Here is a 27,963-nt window from a genome sequence, read left to right on the forward strand (position 1 = left end):
GTTTTGGCCCCAAATGAGAGGGAGTGCTCGGTTAAGCAGAATAAAAAGGAAGTATTTTTATATCTTTCAGCCTAATCTCACAGATTTGTATCCAGCCTCTAAAATCCTCTGCATGCAAAAGCTTATTTCTTTCTTGCACAGCTGAAGAGAGAATAATCTCTTGTTTAAGACCTGTAGTCAGGGGAGTGCTCATTAATGTCTGCCTAATCCGATCGACCAACATTTTGCAACTGTGGCACTGACCTGAGACCCTCTCCTTCTGGCGAGTGTTGTCTACAGTATTCCAGGGTGAAGGACTCCGCTGCTGATGAGGCAACCTGCCAACGGATGGTGGCTGTATCCCAACACACTGTGCAATCTTCGGCCTTGATGGTGGGGGTGGCAGGTGCTGGGGACACAGGAACACATTAGCTGTACTACAAAGAGGACACCAGCACCTGGTAGGGGATACTTGCAAAGGAAGGGAAGAGTCATCTCCCTTCAAAAAATACAGAATTATCCTGTCCAGCAATGAAATGCAGTTTATTCGAGTTTTGACAGCAGAGTATCTTATAACGGGATAGGAACATGCTGGCAAAGTCACTGTGAATATTAGTGCATTTCTGCACATCCTTAAAATATCCAAATAGACTTCTCTGCCTTTTCTCAAACACACATTCCTCATTTCCACTCTTCTTTATAGAGCGGAGTACCAAGCCAGTACTGTGTATAGCTCTGTTCAGGCTATCTCAGTCCTGTTCTCAGCAGTTCCTGCATGAGCTGCATCAGTAAAAAATATGCTGCTGTAGAACTGAGGGGGAAATTATGAGTTTCTGCTTAATTATGTAGTATTATTTTTGCAATGTGGATACTAAAATTTGGTCCTGTAATTTCTCTTTTTTAGAGCCTCAGTTTAAGAATTGCAAGCCCAATTGCAAAATAGAAAACTGAATGTAAAGCAGTGCACTGAATGCAAGTAATCAAAAGCTATTCTGTGAAATAGCACATCCAACATCACAGACTTAAAATGGTTTTGTTGTGTTCATCTACTCTATCTCTTTCCAGGGAAGAGCAACATAAATGAGCCTTAACACCATTCATTAAAATAAAATTTATTTTTAAACATGTCATAGAAAGTTGTTATGCTTTTAAAGAAGTCAAGCCTCAAATAGAATGTCTAGGTAAAGAATAGGAAAAGGACAAGATAATCTTATAGATCTTCAACCAATATGCAAGATGCATTCTGTTTTGTAACAAAAATAATTTGCTATTATTAAAAAAGGAAAGAAGAAAAAAAACAGAAGCCTCTACTGATTTCTTTGTTTAATGAAAATCAGGTTTCAGGTTAAGATGTACTTGATGTTTCACTAGAGGAACAGCTAATCTAGGTATTCGTCATAGCAAAAAATATGTGGGATAGATATTTATCGGGTAATACATCTGTGCAGTTCCCTTGGCAATAGTCCTTTAATTCTCTTCTGATATGCTTGATTATTGTGTTTTTAAGGGTATCTGTTGCTAGAGAATGATAATAGCCAAATCCACAAATGCCTGCATTAAGAAATGGAAACACATACCCACATTAATGGATGTGCAAACAATACTTAACAAGACTTAACTTTTTGTTTTGGTTTGGTTTGTTTGCTTGAAATTATCTATCTAAACAGCAGTTGGAGTCAGAAGGACAGAAAGAGCTGTTACTGTGCTTTTAAGATTTTTTCACAAATTACCTATAGTTACTGTACTGATTAGAACATATAGCTGACTTCCTGGTAATATTCTCATACTTTCTTGAGAGGTCTTCAAGAGATAAAGAGAAATGTGTAAATGCTTATTCTGCCTCTCAGATACATAGCAGGATAAATAGCAGATAGGTTTTGAATGACAAATAAAATATATTTACTCTTTTTTTCTTCAGGAAAGAAGATTTCTTCAGCAGAAGATTCATCTGGATGTCTCTTGGGGATAGACAGGTAGAAGGCAGATATTTACTGCCCTCTGCATCATTCTGTCACAGGAAATTTGGCTATGAAACTGTGTGTTCCCCAGGAGACAGGAAATGAGTATGGGAGGTGGAGAAGCAGGAGGCTGGTGGTGCTGAGGGGATGATGCAGCAGCACCCACATGCCTTCCCCACAGCTCTGCAATGGCAATCCTGATGGGAAAGCCCTGGAGAGGTACAACTTTGATCCACCGTTAATGTGTATGTTCCTGTAACTGCATATACCAGCACACAGCTTTCTTGTGCCGACATTTAAACTGAATTACTGAAAATAAACTTTCTAAATTCTTGTTTCAGTTCATGTTGATGCTAATGGGACTCAGCATCAGTTGGTGCTCAGTGGTATCTCCATAAGCCTTCTTGAGGCTTGTTGCACACCAGAGGGATATCACCTCAGCTCGAGGGAAGGTGATTAATGAGCCCTTATTTGACCTAGTTTGTTTCCTTAGAAAAACAGGACAAAGTAAATCATCAGTGACTTGAGGATATGAAGTTGTTCAGAAGATTTGAATTTGGGGGAAAAGTAGGAGGAGCTTGATGCCTAAAGGGGAATACAGTTCTTAATAAAAATTGACTTATTAGAGAGTAATCATTCATTATTATTTGATCATTTCTTAGGAATTTTGCACAATGATCACAGTTACATTGCTGATGCCATTGAATTTGATTTTCTACTTTAATTCTTTGGAAAATTATCTTAGCTAAAAATATGAAAGGCAAATTGAGTACCAAGGAGAACTGTCAACAAATTTGATGTCTAATGGATTAAGCAGAAGGCTTGAAGTTATGGTTGCTGCCAAGTGAAGTCAGCAGTATACCCAGTGTTGTACAGTTGATTATGAAATTGTTAAGTATCCTTGTCTGTATTTTGTAAACGCTAGAACAGAATTTTTACCTGGTAACACAAGAAAAATCATCTGGCACGAGCATCTCAGATAAGGTCTAGAACACAAGATGCTATGTTTTGTTTGTAATTCAAGAAGCAATAGTTTTGTCAATACAAGTTATTTAGGAAATTAACACTCAAGAAAATTAATCTGTCAAATGAAGCTCACAAACAATACTCATCTAATTACTAATCCTAATTGACACTACTCAAACCACAGCCACACCTGAGATTTGTGTTCCACTAAGCTAGATGTGGGATGTCAGATCTGTAAAGCATGCCTCCCTCTGAAAAGTTAATCATTTAATCAATGCAACATAGATCTATTTGGGAGAATGGTGGAGAGGTAAAAAAAACTCAAGTATTAGCTCAGTTTTCCACAAGAGAAGCAGTGCCAGAGCAGCAGGGTGGCTTTCCCAAAGCTACCCTGGAGCACTGCAGTGCACTCAGAAGATAAATCTGTAATGTGTTGCTCCAATGCCCCAGTCACAGGGCCTGCAATTAGAAACATCTTCAGATCTCAATACTTTCAAATTTCCTCTCAGGAGCAATTATGCTGTCATCTTTTAGCAAAAAGGGAAATGATCACAAGTTGCCTGCTATCTGACAGATGGACTGAATATAACAGCTTTCTCTGCTTCAGTAACAATATAGACTAAAATTTCTTTAAGAACCTGAAGCTTACAGCAACCAAATACAAAACTATGTACATACCTGTTTTAAAAATGGCTTTTTCACTAGGTAAGCTACAGCCTGTACAGTTCACAGCCATGACCCACACACTATAACAGCGATCTGGCTCCAGGTCCTCCAAAATGCAGTGGCTCTCCTTCACTGTCACTCTGTATTCTTCCACCAAAGCTAGGAGAAACATACACAGGCTGTTACACCCACATACATCTCTCGTAGGGCCTGTAATAGTTCCTCTCATCTAACACGTAAGAAATAGTATGTTAAAATGTTGCTACTAGCCAAAAAGTCAGTGTTTGACTCAGTTCTGACAGAAAGTTTTTTACATGCTCTTGGGTGCACTTTAAAGTCATCAGTGGTAAGGGGAGCTTACGACCTTCAGTCTTACTGTGAGGTAGGCTGCACTTTGAGACACACATTTAACAGTTATCAACTCTGGTTTAATTTCTCTAGAGGATAGCTATTTCTCATAATGAATTTATATCCCATGCATCCATTTGTGCGTATACATACGCAAACACATGCATGTTCTGAGCTTTTTGACAAATGAGCATTTGTATCCTCTTTTCTCAGTTTCCATGCTTAACATATAAAATTGTTAATGTCATTTTGAAAAAAATCTCTGGAATATATGGAAAAACTGGAAATTCTAATGAACTTTTCATGCTGTTTTTTAAATTAGTATACATTTTGAGGGTCTACAAACCTAACTGGGCATATCCTTTTGCAAGCTCTATCTGTTCTCTCCATTTGTATCAAAGGAATAGCACGAACACATTCTCTCTGAAAGTGGGGCTGCTTTATAAAAGCATCTAAATAAGGATGTTGCTGCTTCTCTACAAGCAACTATCCTGCACTTTGCAGACCATGGTATTTATATTGTATTTTGAAGGATGAACGAGAAGATAGGGAATGTCATCTACTTCCTGTTCTCCTCTACTGTTACCTGTCCAATGGAAGATTTCACCACTGCATCTTGTACCCTCCCTGTAGCTCAGCCTCCCCTGTCTGACATGAGGTCGTTGGAGAAAGGGCTGCTGCTGTCATGAAGGCAAGACCTTACGCACCTCCCTCATCTTTGCTGGCTTGAAGCTCCTCCATACAATACACCTGGAAGCAGTCAATGGCATCCCCTTCATTCACAGTCCAGTAGACAGCAATGGAAGTGCTGGTAGCTGAATTTGGCTCCTGAGGTATTAAGGTCGGTGTCTGTGGGACTGAATGGAGAATCCCCAGTTGTCATTCACAATCCTGTATTTTCAGGTGAATTAACTACAGGTTCATGGGCAATCACGTTTCTTATTTTCATTCAGGTGTTTGTTTCCACAGAAAAATGCAGCAAATATTGGAAACAGTGGTCCAGTTTTAGAGCAGTAGGTTCATCTGAACTAAAGACAGTAAAAATCAATTGCTCAGAATAAGAATCTGTTTGCCCATTTCTTTCACAGACCCAAAAATTAAGATTCAGAACTGGGACCAGCTAAACCCAGCCCAAAGCATGTGCCAATGTCCTGCACAGCTCTCAGAGTCCCTGCCTAGAGGACCATTGCACAGACGGACAACTGTGTGGCTGCTCATTTCTAGCTTCCACAGGCTGAGAGAAGCAGCATGCTGTCTCCCAGACCTGGACAAGTAGAACTGTCACAAAAACTGTCACAAAACCCCAAGTAGCAAGAATGCCTCTTCCTTCTCCAGGAGACCTGGTCCCTCCAGTCACAGTCCCTCCAGCTGCAGTCCAGTTCTGCACTCCACTTCAAGGCACAGAAGTCCAAGGGACACCCAATAATTTGAGGTCATCTCCTCAGATGGGGCAGAATGGGCCTGGACTTCAGTGCAGGCTCGTCTGGCAAATGCATTTCCATTACATTTTATCATCAGAGGAATGAAAACCTTAAGAAAGAATGCCTGTGAAATTGGAGACTGAAAGCACTTCTTTGAAGCAAACTGCACAGGATAGCTTGTTGATGGGGAGAGGGAGCTTGCAGAAGAAAGCCTCCAGAGAGTAATGTAACTGATCCCAGAAAAGTGTGCAGGTGAAAGGAGCTTGTACATCATGGAGGGATTCACGCAGTGTCTCAAATACATTGTCAGACTGGCAACAATGGGTATGTGCTTTTAGGAAAAGGAAGATTCAGACATCATGCACTCAAAGCCTGAGAAACAAGAAGCTTCCTGAAACTAATCTGCCCAAAGGTGGACTCAAACTGCAGTACACAGCTAGGTGATCCTGCCTGGTATGGTCATTTCCCCTTACCCCTAGATCCTTGGTGAGCCCATGGGTCTGAGTTCTGCCCTAGTCAAGTTTTCCAAACCTCATATGACAGACTGGATTACCGAGAGGATCTTGACAGCCCTTATAAATATCTAAAGGGCAAATGTCAAGTGGATGAGACCGGGCTTGTTTTGGTGGTGCCCAGCAAGAGAACAAGGGGCACCTCATGTTCCTTATGAGCATGAGGAAAAACTTGTTTGCTTCAAGGGTAACAGAGCACTGGAACAGGTCATCCAGAGAGACTGTGGAATCTACTTCTCTGGAGCTATTCAGGACCCACCGGGAGACTTCCCTGTGCAACCTACTGACTGGATGATTTCCAGAGGTCGTTTCCAAGCCCTACAATTCCATGATTCTATTGGTCTCTTACAGGGGGTGCCTCAAAAACTTCCAAAGTTCTCCAAATTTCGTACAAACTTTGCTGCTGATCTGCACAGATCCATCTCTTATTACTCTCTAAGATTGTGGTTTAACAGGGAGGGAGGGGAAAGAAAGAAACAACCTCCCCCCCCCCCAAAGATGTTCATTGTTAAAGTAATTGCAGGGAACAAAAATTGGTCTCTTTCTTCACCCAGTAAATTTCCATATTGCATGAATTCTGTTAGAATCTCAGCAAAAAAGCTTTTCCTCAGTCATCTTCACAGTAATGATGATGATCCCCTGTGGCACGAACAAGGCAAATGCAGATGCTGTTTTTTTCCTTATGATTTATGCAGAGAGCTAACAGTACAGTAGGATTACATCTGCTTCCCCCTGAAAAAAATAACCTTTTCATTGCTAAAACCATCCCCATTTTGTCTTTTGACTGCGTCTGGTTGGTCGGTTTAAAAATTGATCACCTTTAGGAAAGGACTTCTCCAGTGGGAAAACAAGCTTCTTTTCCTGTGAAGTTGCCTAGAAACTATTATGATCACAGAAACCCCCCAATTGCAAAATTTATTATTATGCCAAACCCAAAGAGAAGCTAGTATATTGAATGAAGCTGCTGGAAAAAAAAGTTATATATCAAAATTCAGTTCAGTTGTATTGAAAAACGTTTGATTTCTAATTTACTTCTGCAAAATAAGAGATAAACTTTTGAAAGGAAGCAATTTCAAAGCAAAAAGTTGAACTATTTTCTGTGGAAATAGAATATTTCTGCATTATCAAAATGCTGGTTCTTTTTAAAATGAATTTTGATCAAACAAAAGAGCTACATGCACCACAAGTTACACTAAGTTATATTTTTCAAAGAAAAATGGGACATTTTGTGATCTGTTTAATTTCTGCTGAAGAGTTGTACTGTAAGGAAGATTCTTGATGCCACTTGATCTCCATGGATCACAATACAGAAGATAATAATCCAAACTGCTTAGTAGATATTTACACATTTCCTGTGCCATGGGAAATAATTTTTCCTTTGCTTTGTGATCTTGAAGATGAAGAGCAGTTACATTTCTATGTGATTTTAACAGATGATCGTTACCATCATCAAAGGTCCTCATCTTCTGGCAAAAATGGGCAGGATCTAAGCTTTTGAAAGAATTTTTTTTTTATTTTGAAATTATTTCAGCTCCTCTTGTGACAGAACTTGTGCTTTAATGTGCACAAGGGCATGCTGCTAGGTCTTCTTTATGATTACGTGTTTGTTAATGAGTGACTTACATGAAGGGAGGAATAATCTGAGGGAAAAGGACTTTTCATTAATGAATGTGGAATATTTGAAAATGGATGGTATTTTGCAGGAAAGATTTTTCTATAGTTATAAAAATAAAGTTCTATGTATTTGCTCAGTAAAAGACTATTATTTCTGTAGGAAAAATATGTGGATTGAAGAAAGATGACGAATTCACATCTATTTAATCAAATGGATTAAATCAAAACAAATTCAGAATGTCTGACATTTGCCTCTGCTATTTGATAAATTATGTACTCAGAGTTTTCAATTCAGAATTTAGTTTCACACGGGCACTTACTTCCATTTTCCTTCAGGAAGGGCCTAATTGTAAAAAAAAATATGTATTTACTCCACTGCTCACCAAAGTAAAAATCACAGTAGGAATAGAGATATTTGGTAGCTGAAGTGAAGGATGAAAAATAGAAATTTTAGAAAGAAGAAAAGAGCATGAAGCATGTAAGATGAAGAGCTTTTAAAGTCATTTGCTGGTTGACAGTCATTCATTTCCAGTCTGTAAAAGCAGACCAGGTCTGGAGTCATTTGGTGTTCAGTAAGCACAGTAGTAAATGAAGATAAAACTACACAGCAGATCTCAGCAATCTGGGAAAAACACATTGGGAATGACTTGTGGGAAAAGGAAGTGTAGCATGAAAAAATGAGTCAGTTCTCCCATATGACCTTGACAGTAGGTAACAACCCAGGAGGAAAGTATGGTTGTATGTAGGGAATTGTGAGAGGGAGTTTAGGAACTAAATGGTGGCATATTGCACATTTACACTACTAAGTCAATACTGGCTAAGAGTAGATTTAAAAACCATGTATTTTAATCTGATTTTGTAAGTAAATGAGGCTGAGATAATAATGCATGAAGAAATGCCAGCCTAATCTCACCTGAGAAGTTTTGAATCCCTTAGACAAATTCACAAGTGTGACAAGGAAGTTAAGGTCTGAGAGTTTTTCTACTAAATAAAAATAAGTGACTGTGTGCAGGAAGAAGACAATCTAGCCACAGTGGCATTGCTGAGTGCAACCAGCTCCTACTAGGTACAGGAGAGTCTGAACAAGAGTGCACTTCTCCAACATCCCACTTGATAATCCACCAAGGAAACAAAGCACCAAATGGACACTGATGTTCTGGTTGCACTACTCAGGGACCAAACATGAGAAAAAGTCATCATCTGAATAGCCACAGAGTGACTGTGACAGCGGTGGTGCATGTGACAGTGAGAAGGATGTCATAAAGTAGGACAGTGAGATGTGATCTCCCAGAAGAACCCCTCTCTTTAGAAAGTCACTATGGACTTAGACTTCATTTAGAGAGAAACAGATTGTCATTAGTAGCTCTCTAGATGTGGATAATGTCTAAAAAAGTATGTACAGGCAAAGCAGCAAGCCCACTTGGGCAGGCTTTTTACAGAATATGAAATAGAGATGAATGATTTTCTTTATCATGTGCAATTTTAACCACTGTCCTCAGAAGTAGAGGCTTATTCCAGCTAAAGTTATAACTCCCCTTTCATATCCCCATATGGATGAGTTCCATGGAATCACAGAATAATAGAATGGCCTGAGTTGAAAAGGACCACAATGGTTTCAACCCCCCTGCTATGTGCAAGGTCGCCAACCACCAGATCAGGCTGCCCAGAGCCACATCCAGCCTGGCCTTGAATGCCTCCAGGGATGGGGCATCCACAACCTCCTTGGGCAACCTGTTCCAGTGTGTCACCACCCTCTCTGTGAAAATCTTCCTCCTAATATCTAACTTAAACCTCCCCTGTCTTAGTTTAAAACCATTCCTCCTTGTCCCATTATTATCAACCCATGTAAACAGTCGTCTCCCCTCCTGTTCATATGCTCCCTTGAAGTATTGGAAGGCCACAATGAGTTCTCCCCAGAGCCTTCTCTTCTCCAAGCTAAACAAGCCCATTTCCCTCAACCTTTCTTCATAGGAGAGGTGCTCCAGTGTGCTTTCAGTGTGCCTTCATTCACATGGCATAAACCCAAGGACCTTGGCCATCAGTCGTCCCCTGGCTTTCCTCCCCACTAGGAGCTGCATCCTTCTTGGAGGATGCATGCTCAGGAGATCATTTGATTGACTTCCATCTCTGCCTACAAGCCTTCTTTAGGCTCATGAGATTTACAGAGGTATGCTGAGAGTCTGAGATACTGATCTTTTAAAAAAGACAAGAATCCTCCATGATAGCTCTCCTCCCTCTGCTCATCTTAATGTCTTACTATAAGCCAAACACTTGTGCACAATTAGACTTCATTTTACATTCAACTCTGATTGCTAATAACATGGTTTGCAAATTTATACTTCTAAAATTTATTCTGTTTTTAGCTTCCTAAAATTTCTAAAGTATTGCCAAAACATTAACTTTTGTAAAGACGATATTCGGAGATTCTTACCAGCCACATGTTTTAAAGAGTTCTGGTTGCTCTTTCCTGGACTGTCCTCATAGTGCTCAAACAGTGAAAATGTACTGGGCACCTTTTCTAAGGAACGAGTGGCATCCATTGCAGAACATAACCTATTTAGAATAAAACATAGCCATGTAAATCTCTTGTGGTGTCATGTAGCTTCCAAGGGCCAGAAGCAACGTCCATGAAACATAACTTTCTATAAGTTTCCCATTAAGCTGAGGGCTGCAAGCAAGGAGAAGTTCTGAATTTGAACATTTAAAGCATACTGACAATTCACATGAGAAATAGCCTGAGAACAAACACTATCTGTATATACTGTATATCTGTATAAAATCTCTGAGAATGAGAGGATTTGAATTTCACAGTAAGACTTCCAAGAGAATCAGAATTTGGGCACAGTAGCACAAGGCTACAGTCAGCACTGAACTACAGCAGCTGATCTGTAGCTATGAGGTAAAACCGTTTGTGGAAAACAAACAAATAAACAAAAAATGAAACAAAAACAAGAAGGAAAATGGATTTCACCTGATTAGCCTATATTTGCTGAGTTCGTTAGAAGAAAAAAAAATCAAGCATATTTTTAACTTTGAGACACAAACAACTGAAGGAGATGAAAGATTATTTTTTCAAAGCAATTGAAATTTACCTTTCTCCTCTTTGTTTTTCACTGAAGAAGTGAAAAATCATTGTAGCACTTAATTATGTATAATTTTCACAAAGCAAAACAAGTATTAAATATGTTTTCTTTAGAAAAGCATGCATTGTTATATAGGTTTTTCACAACATTTTTAGCAAGTCAGGTGTTATTAAATAAAATAATAATCAAACTCAAGCACAAAACAGAATTAAGTTTAGTGTGTAAGTTAACAAACAAACTCTAAGCATGCAGCGAGTCTCTGAAAAAAGCTAAATGCAGATGTGAAACCAAAATAACATGTTTTGTCATAAAACAGGAGAGTCCCAATTTATAGTCCTAATCCTGCAAATATATGGGAACTATGAAGGGATGTTTGGCACGTTCTCATCACTCCATTTTCCTGGGTTAGTAATTTGACAATAACCTGGAACCCTTGTGTCATTTTTACATCTTGGTCCATCAACCCAAATCAGCATCTATATCACTGTGACGACTGAGGCAGCACTGACAAAGGTATGTTTGCACCATGCAATGCCACAGCCTCATGGCAATGTCAGTGGCGGTTGCCTCTGTAAATGAAGCAGGCAAAGTGAAATTTCCTTTAGTTTGGAGGCTGGTATAGAGGAATCCTGGAGACTGTCTAAATAGTCATAGTTCATCTTGGAAAATGTATTGGGGGAATATAAACTAAATTGAATATTTGTCTGATGAGGGATGGAGGTCACCAAAATGACTCCCCCAAGGAATATGTCATATTATACATACCTATCGAAACACAATAGTAAAATACCACATAATAGTGATGTTAATAAATATAAACGTGGTCAAAATGAGTTCTAGTATATGTATATAAAGGAGTAACTACAAGGAACATGTGCTCAATGCCTGAGATCTAAAATTGAGTCAAGAATTTTAAATGGCTCTTATTTAATTGATGTGTTATAGAACACATACAAAACACGTCAGAACTAGTTAGTTACAGCACCTTCTCTTAATTTCATTATTTACAAGGTTCATAAAAGTAATTACAAATATTAGCAATACTGTTAGTAAATTAAGCATCCAGCAGGCTAAGCCTGGTATTCACTACAGCACACTTAACCCATACTTCAGGTACCTTTTGTTCAATTCTTTAGATGACTAAGGAAAAAAAAAAAGAAATATATTAACAGTTTAAAAATCCTGAGAATATTGAAGAGTCCCCCATCCACCCCACAGATCTCTACTCTCCACAGAGATAAAAACACAATGTTTTATTGACTAGATGTTGGTTGGGATACTGCTCATTCACACCCACGGATAATTTGGTTCCTTAAGAATGTTTCTTCTTCAGAGCTCTCACTCAGCAGGGTATTCAAGTCTATATCTGGCTTAAAACTCCTGAGGAGCTAGTATTCAATATCTGGGTATAAAGACCAGGGCATAACCAAATACTTTTCTAAATCAAAGCTTTTACAGAAGATAATTACTTTCGCATTAATAACACATAAATACCAATTCTGTCTGAAATCTCCTTCATAACTGCCGTTCACCAGAAGTAGGGTGGGATTTGCACCTTTGGAATAATAGTTTTTCCCATACTCCATGAATCGTCACCTAACATTTCCTGTCTCAGAAAGAAAAGTTACTATCCTATATCTGTAAAAGAAAGGGATAGGGAATCTGTTATGATCTAGTTAAAACCCTGAGTATCATGGGAAAGAGTTATCCTAATCCAGTACTTCACAAATTTTATCAAGAAGATAATAAACATTTCTCATTCATCCCAAGGTAGCCCATCTCTCAAAGGACTCACTAGGTTCCTAAGCCATTGAGCAGCTCAACAAGAGGAAAGACAAATATTGCTCCACCATTTCTATACCTGTTGGTATTTGGTCTAGGAGCTTCTATTTTATTTTATACAAATGATTAGTCTTCAAAAAGTAATTTTAATTTTTCATTTTCTTGCATCCTGTGATAGATTCTGCAACTTCCAAACTATAGGCTAATTGTACAATGGGAGAAGATTCTTGTTACAGAAACGCTATCATCTTCTGATACAGTTCTAAAGAGGAGAAAGTACCATAGCTGACATGTGAACAATTCTTGCAACACAAGAACAATCTTGGAGGACACAGGTCATTAATGATTAACTTGCAAGAGCCTCTGAAACCAGTTGGTGGCTGACTGATGACTGTATCATCATGTAATTCAAGTCACACAGATTCACACAGAATGTTTTTCAAATCTTGAAAGGACCACTACAGACACGAATGTCACATGCTCATTTCTAAGCCTCATCTGATTAGAAATCTTTCAATAGTAAACATTTATCTCAGTGCTTATAATTTGAATGCATACTTACTCTCTGTGTCTCCCCATAGAAATAAACAAACAAAAGCACACAAAAGAACTATTTTGCTTTCACTTTGGTTAATTTTCAGTTATGCTTTCTTTTTCCACCTTTCTTTCCTACAGTGAAGTAACTCTTACTATGACATTTATTGTTCCTCAGTGGCAAACTGCAGATAAATTATTGAGACGTCTTTCAGCTTTCTCTTCACAAAACAAAATAGAACTATTTTAATGTTGTAAGGCATGTTTTCTTCCCATGCATCATCTTTGCAATTCTCTATTAACATGACAAAAGCAGCTGATCTGGCATTTCAAGGATGGAATAACTGAGCTTGCAGGATTTAGAGATCTTTAAAAAATGAGACATAAATATCTCTTTCTCAGCTCAGGCACTGTGTAAATTATAAGTTCTTTCCTAACTAGTATAATAAAAACTACATGAATGCCATTTATACTTACATTTAGGAAAACAAATCCATTGAGTTCTTCCATTTCCTTTACTGTAGTCTCCAAAGTTTCCTTTGCTGAATCAACTGTTTGCTGGAAGTTAACCATCTGTTCATAAAGGTACTCCATTTTCATCTTCTTCACTTCTTCAAAGTTTTCTGATTTTTCATCATATTGTGCTACCATTTTCTTAAGCATCTCTTCATTCTGCTTTTCCAGTAACTCTGCATTTTTCTTACAGTTTTCCTAGAAAATAAAAACAGATATAAATTGATCTACAGACAGAAATTACAATAGTTAATGAATATACACGAATTTCTCAATGCCCATACATGATTATCCACCAGACTCCTGACAATAAGAGAACTTTATTTCTCTAAGCAAGCTCATCTGGGACAAATAAGTCAGGAGAAATACATTTAAAGTAATGGCAGATACATATATTTTAATGTGAATGCTTAAAATTAAACTTCTATATTCAAGCATAGAGAGGAAGTCTGATTACAAAATAGCTAAAAATTCATGCTTTCACCTGAAGTTAATACAATCCTCAAGGCTTAAGAATGTATAGCCAATGGGCAATGTATTTAGATGCTTAACGCAGGTTTCTAAATATAGACAGAGAGTGAACTTCTTATAAGCATAATCAAAATCAAGGGAGCTTTTTCCTCCTGTGCTTGCTAGTCACATATTATGCTTTGCAGTGATGTGCAAAAAAGCAATCGTTTTTTCCCCTTAATGCAAAAGTCTAGAGAAATAGCCTATTGTAGAATAAAAAATGATACTAAGAAAAAGTCAAATGTAACTTAGAAGCAATACTGTAGAGGGAAAGAAAATCAGTGTGAAAAAACACTGGACTTACCTCCACAGAGTTAAATAGGGATTCGATATCACTCACAAACTCTTCAATCTTCATTGACTTTTTTTCCAGTGCAATTAGCAATTCACCTAATTGATCCTGAAATTTAAAAAAGTATTGTTAACTGTGTTGTTTTATAAAGTTTTCACACACAACATATTATGTTGAAATGAATATTTTTCTTTGCCATAAGCTGCAATTGGAACAATTGCTAAATTAAATTCAGGCATCTCCCTGGATGTAAAGGCAAGCACAGAAATAGCAACTGGAGCATCTACAAAACTGTTTCCAATCCAAAAAAAGTTATCTCAGTTCAACAAGGTGCTGAGTGTCTCTACAAGTTGTCAAACACTGTAAATTCTATTGTAGTTTTGTTAGAAACAGAAGACACTTAGAGCCTCATGAGTATCCTCAAGAGGAAAAAAGCCTTGAAGAAGGAGATTATGACAGGAAATTATGAGGCTGACAGTGCTTATGAAGCACTATGATTTTGTTTTTTAATTAGAATTTTGAAGATATTTCCTTGCAAACCAGAATCTATCAAAATCACTGTTTGAATTAGATGTGCAAACAAAAGCAGTCCAAGGGACAACAGGCACCAGAAACAACTCAGAACTTTTTTTTTTTTGATGTTTCTTGACCATTTCTAAAAGAAACTAGCTGTCTGCTCAAGTAAAATTTATAATTTACAAGAATATTTAGTTGTAGATAACTGGCATAAATCTAAAAGAAAGGTCAACAGGTCAACTCCTTTGGTAACAGCTTCCTTTTATGGCAAACTTCTACAGTCACATCTGTTCGAAAACTAGCATGTAACTTTCCATTAATTGTAAGTGTCACATTGGGCTGTGACTGAAACCTGACTTTATAAATATTAAAAGCCAATCACCAGTACTCAGAGGCAAAGTTCTGTTTGTCAAGATAACCATGAGATCTAACAGGTGCCATCCACAGCTCATTTTTTTAAATTGTGATGCTATATCCCTGCAATAAGGTTCAGGCAACAAGCATTTTGCTATCTTAATATTTTCTCAGTGATTATATGGAGGTAACAAGAAACATACAAATATCATCTCAAAGTAACTTGAGCCCTGAGTGCTAGAATCATGTGAAGCCAAGCCTGTACTGTGGCCAGAATTAATCCTGGCTTCATGTCCGTGTTCTACAGCCAGGGAGTGATATCATGGGACGTTTATTTGTGGCTTAATTTGACTTGCTGCAATGCAAGTACATATGAGAGATGGCTGAGGTCTGTGACTTTGCTGGTAACTAATTATCACTTCTACATCAAGCATGGATGGCCATATATAAAAACTAACTCTGCTGCCATACAACTGCACACCACGGAGATAGTTTACAAATATTGATATTTGAACTGGCACATTCCTCCTCTACTTTAAATTTCATTTTCATTTCATATGATCCATCATAAAAATAACATAATAACAGATATATATATATATCTGATAACAGAAATGTGAAGAGTTTTGGAATGTTAATGAAATTGTACTAAATCTGTATTACAGACAACTGTTTGTGAGTCAGAAAAGAGACTTCACCTTTCCGAAGTGAGATTAAACAGCTGGTAAACAAGAATAGAATATCTTTATAATTGCACATAAAAAATCTGATATGGGAAAAGTGAAACATCACATGCTGGTTTTCACAAATAGAACTGTAAGTAAGTGAAGAATGAGCTTCCACAGAAATGAAAGCATTTTCACCATTACTGAGATCAAAGTTGTACCCTACTGAAATGGGATATACGTTTTTGCCTGTTTTTTAGAGTAATACAGCTTGAAACTAGTAGAAAGAACTAAGATTTGTAAAACTCTTACCTGCAGCACAGCTAAAATACTATTAGGGTTGGCAAACATGAACAGAAAATTTGGACGAGATTTCAAAAAAATGTGCATTGTAAACTTTGTAATTCATCTAGTATCTCCAAGCAACCAATACACATAACTGGACTGGGGAACATTTTGTGATGATAATGGCCCCTGCATATTCAGGTTTCTGTATCTCATCGAATGAAATGAGCTGCCCTTACTAAAATTCTCTTCAATGAAATATCTTCCCAATTCTTCCTCTACACATACAAAACAGACGAACTTGCATAGATAAGAAGACTAGAAGATGAAAGGTCTGGTAACAGCTACATATAAGCATGGCCATTCAAACTTCTGAATAAAAAAGAATATCAGCTTACCAAGCTTAGGACTCTACAGGACACCTTAATGATTTTTTCCCTTCAAGATTTCTCTCGTGTTTAGGAATAGCTTTTATTTTATAGATATGATAGCCTTTCAACTGCTTTCTGAAGACTTTCCACTGACTACATGGGAAGCATAGAGAAATTAGGCTCAGTATGTCCTTCCCCATCCAAATTAATTTTACCTTCATCTTGGTTGCAGCATCATCTAGGGTTGTGACTTCATGGTCTTTGTGTTCCCCAAAAAGCTTGTCAATAGCAGATATTGGACATTTGCAGTGACAACAGTATGTATCTGTCTGTGCTTTCTTCAGTTCTCTTTGTGGACTCTCAATTTCAGGAATGTTTGCTGCTGATTTTTCAGGATACATCACCACAAATCCTGAATCTTCAAGTTCAACAGGTGTTCTTTGCTCTGGCTCATTAAAAAATTCATAATTATCCCCAATATGCTCAAAAGAGTCCCTGTCTTCAAATAATAGCTCCTCATGTGTGAATTCAGATGATATTTCATCTTGCAAAAGTTCTTCTTGTGTAATAACATCATAGTCCATTGACTCAGCGAAATCTTCATAAACACGAGGGTGCTGCTCTTTTCTTTGAAAGTCTGGCTTCTCCCTTTGCTGGATTGTAGGAACATGAGAAAGAATTTCCTGGGCATACTGATCATCTTCACTGTCTTCAACAGGAGTCCTAGTATATGGAACATATCTTTCCACTTGAGGAATTGCTGTTATTTCATGGTGTTCTTCCTGCTTATTGATAAATTCTTGATGTGCAGCTCCCAGAGAATCGACTATTTGACTATACTCTTGTTGACTTGTTTGCTCTGGTAACTCCTCAGTTGTTTCCACAGGAACATTTTCTTGTCTTTCTTCAGTGACATCACTTCTTGCACCTGAAACAATTACTCTTCCTCCAAAAGGAATGGCATGCGTTGGTTTGCAAATTGTTGCTTTAATGTCACTGTGGACTTTCTCCACAATATCGCTCTCTGGCAGAATCTCAGTTCTAACACTTAAAACATCAGCAGACCTCTGCTTGTATTTCTCCTCTGAACTCGGAACTGAAATTCCTCCACTAAAAGATTCATCTTCTTGTATCTGATCCTTTTGAGGCTCGAAGACTTTACCTGGAATTTCATCTTTAAGAATGTATTTTTCAAAATAAATTCCTGTTCCATCATCTGTGTCTGAATTTCTGCTTGGAAAAGATGCATTAGAGTTACCACTTTCTTCATCAGAAGGAGTCTCATCCTTTGTCTTTTCTCCTACTGCTTCTGCATAAAGATCCTTGTATAAAAATGATAGAGCAGGTGGCTCCTCTAGAAGCTCTGGATTAACAGCAGCAACAGTGGTAGGAAACAACAGAGATCGTTCTAGCACTCCTTCTTCTGAATCAAATAATGGGGTCCCTGGTGACTTCTGTTCATCTTCTACACTTGTAGCTTTTTTACTGCTAATATCAATTGATTTCTGCAGAGGAAAACGTTCTGGAGTACCCACGTAAGACTGCATTTTGCTTTCTCCTTTCACAGTTCCATAAAATACTTCATCCAAGTCCTCAAGTAAGGCAAACTCCTCTTCCAAAGTATCTTCCTCAGCAGTTTCTTTGGAAGATGTGGCTTGTTCAACAGGTTCATTAAGATCTTCTTTCACAGGGCATGATGAACTTGGTCTTTCAAAATGTGGCTTAATTGGGGATTTGTCATCAATCAAGGTATATTTTTCAAAATAATCAATTTCAGATATACCATTGTCAGTATCCAAGACTGCATGATTTCTGTTTTCTGACATCACTGGATTTTCTTCTTGTATTTCTTCAGTTTCCCCAACATCATCAGTTTTGACCAATTCTTTTACTTTGTGGCTTTCAGACATTCCCAACATTGAGATACCAGAAATTTCTGTTGTTCCAGAAGCTGAAGCTTCTTGTCTCTCATGAGTTATTTTTTTCTTAAATGAAGGATTTGTTTCCAAGTATTCTAGTTTATCTGGCATATGCTTACTTTCTTCTTGATCAATGGAAGAAATATGTGCAGGAGCATGAATATTGAGTATTTCATAACCTTCTGAAATTATATTAAATAGATCTTTTTGTTCTGGAGCATGCTGACTGTCTTCTGCAGTGCTCATGTGTTTCATTTCTTCTTCTTCTCTTCTCAGGTAATCCTCAGGCACGTTAGACATTTTGTCTGCCTCCAGATGTGGTGCTGCTTTCCTTTTTGTAGGGTTTCCAAATCTAGTTTCACTCTTTGGACCTTTGTCTGGGCCTGGATTATCTGCTCCTGGAGATGGTAAATCATGTCTTCCTGTTCTGTGACCAGTTTCTGAGGACAGTCCATAGGAAATTTTAATTTCAGAATCAGAAACTCTAAATGCATTGCCTTTATTATCTGTAGTGTCATGAATTGTAACTTCTGTGAAATTTCCAGCTGGAAACTGCTTTGATCCAAAATCTGAAGCTCCATTTGGAGAAAGCTTGTCTACTCTTTTAGCTTTTATAGGATTAACTGAATGAGCTTTCACTTCTTCTGCCAGCCAGCTGGCTAGCCCAGGAGATGGAATATCTGGATTCTGCATTTCATTAGAACTGGGGAAAATGGACTTCGACTCCATTGAATAAAGTGTACCCTGTTCACAAGAATAATGCTGAGTTTTGTGTGCCACAGTGTCATAAACAAGATCTGAGGAAACAGATCTCAGTTGCTCTAAGGATGAATGCTTCTGCCCTGTGAAATATGGCTGCATTTCATGTCTATCTTCTTCTTTAGTGAAACTATGTGAAAGTATGTTTGTTTGGTTTTCAGGTATGCCTACTACATTAGGTAGAGATGATGGAATATTTTGTTTTTCTTCATCATCAGTGAAGGCCACAGATACTGTTTTTTTGGACAGAGCATGAAAAGGTACAAATGTATCTGATGACACTGATTGCTGGTCTGCTACAGGAGTCGCCTTTGACTCCACGTTCACCAGCTGTGGCACCTTCTGTACATCTGGCTGTACTTCTTGTTTATCCCACTTGGCAGATAATTTAGGGGAACTTAGCTGCTCTAATGACAAATGTCCTGTGAGATCTTGTTCATCTCGTTCTTTTGTGTGCAATACGGTCTTATTCTCAAACTGTTCTGTCTTCAGGCTTGCTGGTTTAGGTGAATGTAACTGATTTTTTTGCAATTCTACTTCCTCATGTGGTGGAATTACATATTTACACTCTGACTGTGCAGACTGGGGAATAACTAGTTGCATGCTTTGCTTTTCTTGTTCAGCAAGGGAGTATTTGGCAACTAAATTCTCAGAGGCAGGTTTTGAATAAGGTGGAATTTCTTGCTGATGTGTTCCATCAACTGAATAAAATGGAGCTGAAGATTCAGTCCCTAGTTTTGAAGATGCACTTAAATACTCCTGACTTTCTAGAGTTTCTGTTTTATCTATACAACATGACGTATTTAATTGTTCAGATTCTAATTGTGGAGTTGTGTGGAAGTATTGTGGAGTCTGTTCTCTCTCTGTTTCGGGTAAAATTACATGTTCAGCCTCTGACGGTGCAGCCATAGGCAAATGTAGATGAATTCTTGTATTTTCTGCTTCTTTTCTTGTAAAGAAGCCGGACACAGGCTGTGCTGTTTCTGATGGCTCTGTTTTACACTGGCTGCAAGACAAATCTAAGCGCTCAGAGGACAGACCTTCAGGTACAGGTGAATACTTCGGATTTCTTTCCATTTTTCTTTCAGAATATGAAACACCCAATGGTACAGACACTGATTTTTCAGGAAGAGATGAACAGGACTGAGTTTTTTGGCTTGTTGCTTCCTTAGTGGAAAAAGATAAATCTTGTTCAGTTTCCAATGGAGTAGTTTGAGATGAAATAATCCCAGTGTTCCTCTTCTCTGAATGTCCTGCTCTCAAGACAGCTATTTTGTGCTTTTCTGCTTTTTCAGTAGAATTTAATAAATCTGATTGTTCAGACTTCAGTTCTGCAGTTTGCTGTTCCTCAGTCCTGGCAGAGGTGTCAGATACAGAAAGTGTTTCTTTTTGCTCAGCTTCAGCAGCAGAGGGCGGCAAATTAAAACACTGCAGTTCAGGATGGGTCCCATTCCTCTGCTCTGTTTCACCTGCAAAGTATGATGTCTCTGGATGTTCCAGATGGGCAGTCTGTGTCTGCTCTGCTTTGCCATAAGAGGACAATAAACCCAGTGGTTTCGCTCTGTGAGTTTCTGCTTTGTCAAGAGAATATGAAACACATGGATATTTTACTTGTTCTGTTTGCAGTTGGTCTTCTTTTCCCATTGAATATGAGAAATCAGAAGACATAAACACTTGTTGTGCAGTTTCCTGTTTTTCTGCTTTATCGAGTAAATGTGACAAACATGGTTGTGTTAAGTCTAACTGTGAAGATGGTTTTTGCTTTTCTTCACCAAGAGAGTGCAAAAAGGAAAGCTGAGCCAATCCCTTTTCCTCCAATTTTTCAAAAGACTTCAAAAACCCTGGTTTTTGCAGTACTATTTGAGCAGATTGTGAATGCTGTGATATGCCAGTTCGATAGGATAAATCCATTTCTTCCATCTCTGGTTGTACAATTTTGTGGTGCTCCTGATGGCAAGTAGAATACGACGAATCTTTATTGTCTGATTTCTGATGTGCAGTTTTCTCTTCCATTGCTTTTACAGAATACGATAGCCGCGGATGTTGCAACTCTGATATCACCATTTCTTGTTCTGTTTTGTCAGAAAAATACAATGAAGCTGTATGTTCCAGTTCACCTTGCACGGTTTGCATTTCATCTGTTTTACCAGAACCATATATAAACTCTTGTTTTCCTAAGTCCTGCACTGAATGTGCCATTCTTTGTTGATGTGTTGTTCCAATGTGAGGAGGTGTTACAGACTGCTCTGATTTCCACTGCGTAACCTGTGGCTGCTCTACTTTGCCAATGGCATATGACAAATCTGGATGTTCAATCTCTGATTGTGCTGTTCCTTGCCATTGTGTTTCGCCTGGGAAACGTAGCATCTCCTGATGTACTCCTTCCACTTGAACAGTTTGTGGTTGCTCTTTCTTTCCTGAGTAAGATGATAAATCTAGTTGTCCTGACTCAGGTTGTGTTGTTTCTTGCTGCTGTGTTTTGTCAGTAGAATCTAATAAACCTGAATGTTCTAACTCTTGACTTAATGTGTCTTGTTTCTCTTTCTCGTTTTCTCTTTTTTCACCAGAGAAATACAAGGATTCCAGGAACTTTCTTTCCATTGAAGTGCTTCTTGGTTGCTCCACTGTGCCATGAGCACTTGACAATGTTGGCTGTTCTAACTTCAATTTTGCCATTTCCTCTGCGTGTAATGCATAGCTTTCTCTCTCCTGTTTAAAATCCACTTGTGCACTCTGTTTTTCTTCACTGGTGGAAGAGAACAAGTCAGGGTGTGGTACCTTGGCCATGACATTTGAGACGTTTAGATGATCAGGCTCTGGTGAATCCCATGATTGCTTTGTTTTGACGAAAGAATGCAACAAATCAAGTTCTTTCAACTCTGATTTTGTTGTTTCATGAGCTTCTGCTGTGCTAACAGAGAATGACAAATCTGTGCATTCTGATTCCACCTGCGAATCTTGCAGCCTTTCTGTTTTCCAATCAGAGCACTGAAACTTAGAGGGTTCTGCCTGCATTCCTACATTTTCCTTTTGCTCTTTTCTGAGACATGATGAAAAATCACTTGGCTCTTCCAGCTCTGGTTGGACCTCTTCTTGTTTCTGTAGTGCACCAGTGGAATGTGACAAATCCGAATATTCCAAATCCAGTTCATCTATTTGAGACTGCTGTGTTTCAGCAACTGAGCATGATAAATCCATTATTTCTGCCTCTGGTTGTATGAATTCATGCTGTTCTAATCTGCCAGCAGATAAAGAGGAATGGATTGATTCCTCATGTGCAATTTCTTGTTCTATTTCACTAACAGAATAAGATAACTGTGAACGTCCCATTTCTGGTTGTGCTTCTTCTTTGTTGAAAGAACACAAGAAGCCTGACTGCTCCTTTTGAGCATATTGTTCTTGCTCTGTTTTGCCAGACCAAGTTGCTAGGTCTGGTTTTCCTAACTCCAGCTGTGTATTTTTTTGTGGCTGTGTTCCATGAATGGAATATGATAACTCTGGATGCTTCAGTGCTGGTTTTGCCATTCCTCTTTGCTCTTCTTTTCCACTACAAGACAATGTATCTGGAACTCCTGGTTTCTCTTTTGTTGGTTGTGGATGCTCTGCTCTGCTGGCAGACTGGTTCTCATTAGGGCATTCCAAGGTATGCATCATCTCTTGCTGTCCCACTTTGTCAGCAGGAGATGCCAAATATTCATTGCCCAGCTCCAGCTTAGCAAGTGGGCATATCTCTGTTTTGCCATGGGCATCCATCACATTCAGTTGTGTTGTTTCCTGTAGTTCATTGAAGGAACAGGCTAGACCAGGATGTTCAGGCTTCAGCTCTTCACTTTGCAGTTTTTCTACTTGGAAAACAGAATAAGGCAGGTCAGGATATCTCTGCTCTAGTTCTGCTATTTCTTCTAGTTCTGCTGTACCCACAGAATGGGCCAAATTAGATTTTTCCACTTCTGGCTGAGTGATTTTCTGTTCTGCTTTTTCAAAGGTGTAAGTTAAATCCATTTGCTCTGATTCTAGTTGTTCTCTTTGTTGCACTTTTGCTTTTTCCAGAGGGTATATCACATCAGCATGTTCTGTCTCTGTCAAAGCCATTTTCTCTTCTGGCCTAACAGTGGAAAATGATAAAGCTTTTTTCTCAAAGCAGTCTTCAGCATATTTTAACTGCTCTGTTTTGCTAGAAGAATATGAAAACTTTTCTTGCTCTACCTGCTCTTCTGGTGTTTGCTGCTGCTTTTCTCTGTCAAGAGAATTTTTTCTGTGTTTCTGATCCCACAGCGCTGCTTCTTGTTTGTTTGTTTCACTGGTGGAATATGACAAGTCAGAGCGCCTTGCTTCTGATTGTGCAATTTCTGGCTCCTCTGTTTTTCCAGAGGAATATGTCAAATCTGGATATTTTGAGTCTATTTGTACAGTTCCTGGTAAATCTCCTTTCCTGGCCACCCTAGGAAAATCTTTATGTTTTGAGTCAAACTCTTGAGTTGCCTGTTCTTTAAAATTTCTAAAGGAAAACAATGTATCCGGATATTTTGAAACCAGCTGTGAAGTTTCTTGCTGGCTTTTTTTGCCATCAGAACATGATACATTTGGATACTCTGATTCCACCTCCACAGTTTCATCTGGTGCTCTGGCCAAGGTATCTGCTGAATCTAAATATTCTGATTCTTGTTGCATTTCTTCCATGGAGTAAGACTTCTCTGGATATTCTGACTCCTGTATGGTATCACCTGGTTTCAGTTCACTAGTGTTGCATGAAAGATCTGGATGTTCTATCACTGATGGTGTTTCTTGTTCCTTCAAACTGAATGGCAAGGTTGGATGTCTAAACTTTTCTTGTTCAGTTCTGTGAGAGGAATATGACAAATCTGGATATTCTGAACCCGTTTCCATTTCCAGCGGTGCTTCTTTGCCACTAGAAAAGGGCACAGATGTTTGCTCCTGCTCTGGATGCATTATTTCATCTTGTTCTGATTTTCTATTGAAACATGAAATAAATGGTTGCTTTGTTTTCTGTTGCATCACTTCCTCCTGCATGTCTATACTTGCATAAAATGTCTGTTCTGGATATGCTGGTTCTATTTTCTTTTCTTCTTGCATTAGTTCCCTGAAAGGACATGGCACAGGTGGATGCTCTAACTCTGGTTCAGTTGTTTCTTGATGTGCCAAATTCATTTGGTCAGTGTCCTGTGTTTCTACTTTCCCCCAGTTTTCTGGCAAATCTGAATAATCCAATTCCTCTTGTGTAGCTTTTGGTTGGATTTCTACCAGTTCTTCCAGCCCTCTTTGTACTCTATTTTCTTGTTCTATTTTTCCAGTGCAGTATGATATATCTGGCTGAGGCAAATCCAGTGGTGTGGTTTCCTCTTGCTGACTATCGGGAGTGGAATAAGTAGGAAGTAAATGTTCCTGTTCCAGCTGAACCATTTCCCTGTGCATTTGTCCGTCAATTGAATGTGAGAAATTCAAAGATCCTGACTTCATTTCTTCTTGCACTATTTCTCCAGTGGTAAATGAGAGATCCCTATTTTCTGAAGCTAGTTGTATGATTTCACTTTGCTGTGCTTCACTAAGGAAACATGACCACTCTGGACTTCCTACGTCTTTTTGAACAGCTTCTTGTGCTGCTTCTCCACGGAAATATGGAAAATCTGCATGTTCCACCTTTGGTTGAAATATTTCCTGATCTGTTTTTCCAGTGGAATATGATTTATCTGACTCTTCTTTATGTTGCTGCTCTTTTGTAGCAGAATATGGCAAAACTGGACACTCCAAATGCAGTTGATCAGTTTCTCCTTGCACTGACTTGCCAAGGGAGTAAAGCTTATCTCCAGGTTGTAAATCTTTCTGTACAGGTTGTGCCTGTTCCCCTCTGTCACCAAAATATGACAAAAGAGGTTTGTCAGTATCTACTTGCGCCAAATCTTGATGCTTTGTTTCATCCTGTGGAGATGGTAAATCTGAATGTCTTGTTTCCTTATGCTCCATTTGCTGCATCCTATCTCTTCCACTTAAATCGTATGTATCTGGATGTACTAATTCTAGTTTTGTAGTGTTTTCTTTCTCTGCTTTTTCCATCAAACAGGATATGTCTGAAGGTTCCAACTCAAGCTGTGCTGTTTTTTCTTGCTCTGCTTCCTCAGGGGAGTAAGACTTTGGCTGTTCCAGTTCAAAGGGAATAGATTTTTGCCCTTCTGTTTCATCCCTGGAAAATGAAAAATCCTGATGTTCTGTCTCCAGCTGTGCACTCTCTGATTCCTCTGTTTCTTCCCCGGGAAAAGAAAAGTCTGTCTGTTCCAGCTGTGCACTCTCTGTTTCCAGCATTTCTTCCCCGAAATAAGAGAAATCTGAATGCTCTGTCTCCATCTGTGTACTCTCCGATTCCTGCTTATCTTCTTTGGAAAAATCAAATTCTGGATGCTTGGTCTCCCGTGGTGTACTCTCCAAATCCTTTGTTTCTTCCCTGGGAAATGAAAAGTCTGGCTGCTCCAACTTCACATGTGCATCCTCTGATTTCACCATTTCTTCCCTGGAATAGGAGAAATCTGGATGCTCTATCTTAGGTTGTGCACTCTCTGAATACTCTATTTCTTCCCTAGAAAAAGAAAAGTCTGGCTGCTCCATCTCTAACTGTGTTCTCTCTGATTCAGTCACTTCTTCCCTGGAATAAGAGAAGTCTGGATACTCTGTCTCCTGGTGTGGACTCTCTGATTTTTCTGTGTCTTTCTCGGAAAAAAGGAATTCTCGACATTCTGTCTCTGGTTGTGTACTCTCTGATTCCTCCACTTTTTCTCTGGAAAATGAAAAATCTGGTTGCTCTGTCTCCCCTTGTGAAATCTTTGATTCATCTGTTTCTTCTCTGGAATAAGAGGAATGTGGATCCTCTGTCTTTAGCTGTGCACTCTCCAATTCCTCTGTTACTTCCTTGGACAAAAAGAAATCTGCATGCTCTGTCTCTGTCTGTGGTCTCACTGATTCCCCACTTTCTTCACTGGAGTATGAAAAGTCTGGATATTCCGTCTCCATTTGTGTGCTCTCTGCTTGATTGTTTTTATCAACAGAAAAAACAGGGTGATCTAAATCTACTGCTTTATTTACAACAGGTCTTTTCTGAGCTTCTTGTGTTTCTGTGCAAACAGGATATGAAATGCCAAAATACTTAGAATCCATATTTTCAGGAGTATGTGAATTTAGTTTGATTACTTGCTGCTCTACTTCTTGAGCAAAGAATAACTCTTGTTCTGACTCTGTTTTCTTCTCTAAGTAAATATTTTGCATTTCTGGTAGTGGGGTCCTTTGACTCTCTTTTTTTTTAACGGAATACGATAGACCAGAATGTTCAGTTTCTGACTGTGCAGTTGCTGACGAGTGATACTCAGTTTCTTGCTTCTCTATTACATCTAGAGAATGTGGTAAAAACCCATGTTCAGACTCTGATTGTGCAGTTTCTGATGACTGAGGAATAATATCCTCCTGTCTTGTTTCAGATGGAGTGACATAACTGGGTGTAGCTAGCGGAGCAGTAGGTAAGTAAGACTGAACTGCTGACTTCTGTACTTCCTTCTCAAGATGTTCCATTGTGGATACTGCAGATTGGGTACTCTGTCTATCTAATTTGTTAACAGAATCTGCTGAAACGGACAGTAGTGTTGAACTGGGCTGAATCTCTCGCTGCTTTGGCTCATCTAGAAAATCTGATGCTGTCAGCGGTGATTGTTCTGGTTTCTTATTTGCAGTTTCATTTGAAGGAAGTGACAGTTGTTCCTCTGATTTATCACCAGACTCTCGTGCAGTAGATGATAACTGTTCTGTTATTGCCCTGTTAGCTGCAGGTGAATAAGAGTAACTTTGCTGCTTTCTTGCTTCTTCGGGAGGGCAGAACTTTTGTGTCTGCTTTGATTCCTGATTCAGATTCTCCAGTCGAGACTGCCTGACTTTTCTTTCTTTGTGTTGAAAAGTTATTTCTTCACCAGTCTTTGAATACTTGCTTGGTTTATCTTTTGTTTTTACAGGTTTTATATTTTGAAATGAAACATCTTTACTAGTAAACTGTTTTTCAAGAGGTGTTACTGAAGAATAGCTTTGTTTTGAATGTGCTGTGGATTGCTGCCTTTGATTCCTTCTTCTTTCTGTTGGTGTTTCAAGGCTTCTACTTGTTCTCTGGAAAGATTTTTTATGTGTTGTTTCTGAAATAAACTTATGCGATCTTTCTTTTACTGATGCTTCAAGGAAGCATTCAGATTCTCCTGAAACAGAGCTCTTTCTTTGGATTCTACTTTTTTCTAGTGTTTCAGGGAGTGGCCCAGTCCCTCCAAAAATTGAATTGAACAGCTGGATTCTAGATTTTACTGGTCCTCCAAGGATCGGCCCTACTTTCTTCAGTCTGCTTTCTCTAAATACTGATCTTATTGGAGCACGTTTTACTGGTTTTTCTGCAATATTCTCCAGATCTTCTTTGTCCTCCAACATTTCTTCATCTGTGTCGTGTGCTTCCATCTGTTCAACATTTAACATTGAGTCCTGCACATCTCCTAGAACAGTTCTTGGTTCTTGCCTCTGCATTCCAGAAGAATCGCGTTTCTTATTGCCCTGACCTCCTCTCACATGTGTGGGCAATGGCATTCTATCTGAAGGCTTACGCTTCCTTTTCCGAACAATTTTACCTTCATCCATAATAAAGATAACTTTTCCTGGAGGAGAACCCACTGGTGAACTTTCCATACTGTAAAGATCAGAAGTTGTACTGGTTTCTGAAGTCCAGGGAGTAGAACATCTGCTTGAGCTGGTTTCCCACGTTATCCCACTATCTTCACTTTGAACTGTTACCATAGAAAAGGAGGGGTTAGTCATGATGTACTGCAGCTTGGGTTTCACATCTTCACTTTGGATAAAATCTTTCAAGCTGGAAAAAAAAAAAAAAAA

General features: G+C 38.7%; 1 protein-coding gene across 1 annotated transcript in view; it reads right to left on the reverse strand.

Moving 5' to 3' along the window:
- CMYA5 (cardiomyopathy associated 5) overlaps positions 1–27,963 on the reverse strand; it is a 48,397-nt gene that overhangs the window by 14,095 nt on the left and 6,339 nt on the right. The window contains exons 2-9 of the mRNA XM_010725512.4: positions 16,585–27,943; positions 14,191–14,286; positions 13,341–13,574; positions 11,665–11,687; positions 9,896–10,017; positions 4,625–4,774; positions 3,582–3,728; positions 244–388 (exon numbers count right to left, since the gene is read on the reverse strand). Coding sequence (XP_010723814.2) covers positions 244–388; positions 3,582–3,728; positions 4,625–4,774; positions 9,896–10,017; positions 11,665–11,687; positions 13,341–13,574; positions 14,191–14,286; positions 16,585–27,943 — 12,276 coding nt within the window. The remainder of the gene's footprint in view (positions 1–243; positions 389–3,581; positions 3,729–4,624; positions 4,775–9,895; positions 10,018–11,664; positions 11,688–13,340; positions 13,575–14,190; positions 14,287–16,584; positions 27,944–27,963) is intronic.

Source organism: Meleagris gallopavo, chromosome Z (genome assembly GCF_905368555.1).
Source record: "Meleagris gallopavo chromosome Z, MGAL_WU_HG_1.1, whole genome shotgun sequence".
Lineage (NCBI taxonomy): Eukaryota > Metazoa > Chordata > Aves > Galliformes > Phasianidae > Meleagris > Meleagris gallopavo.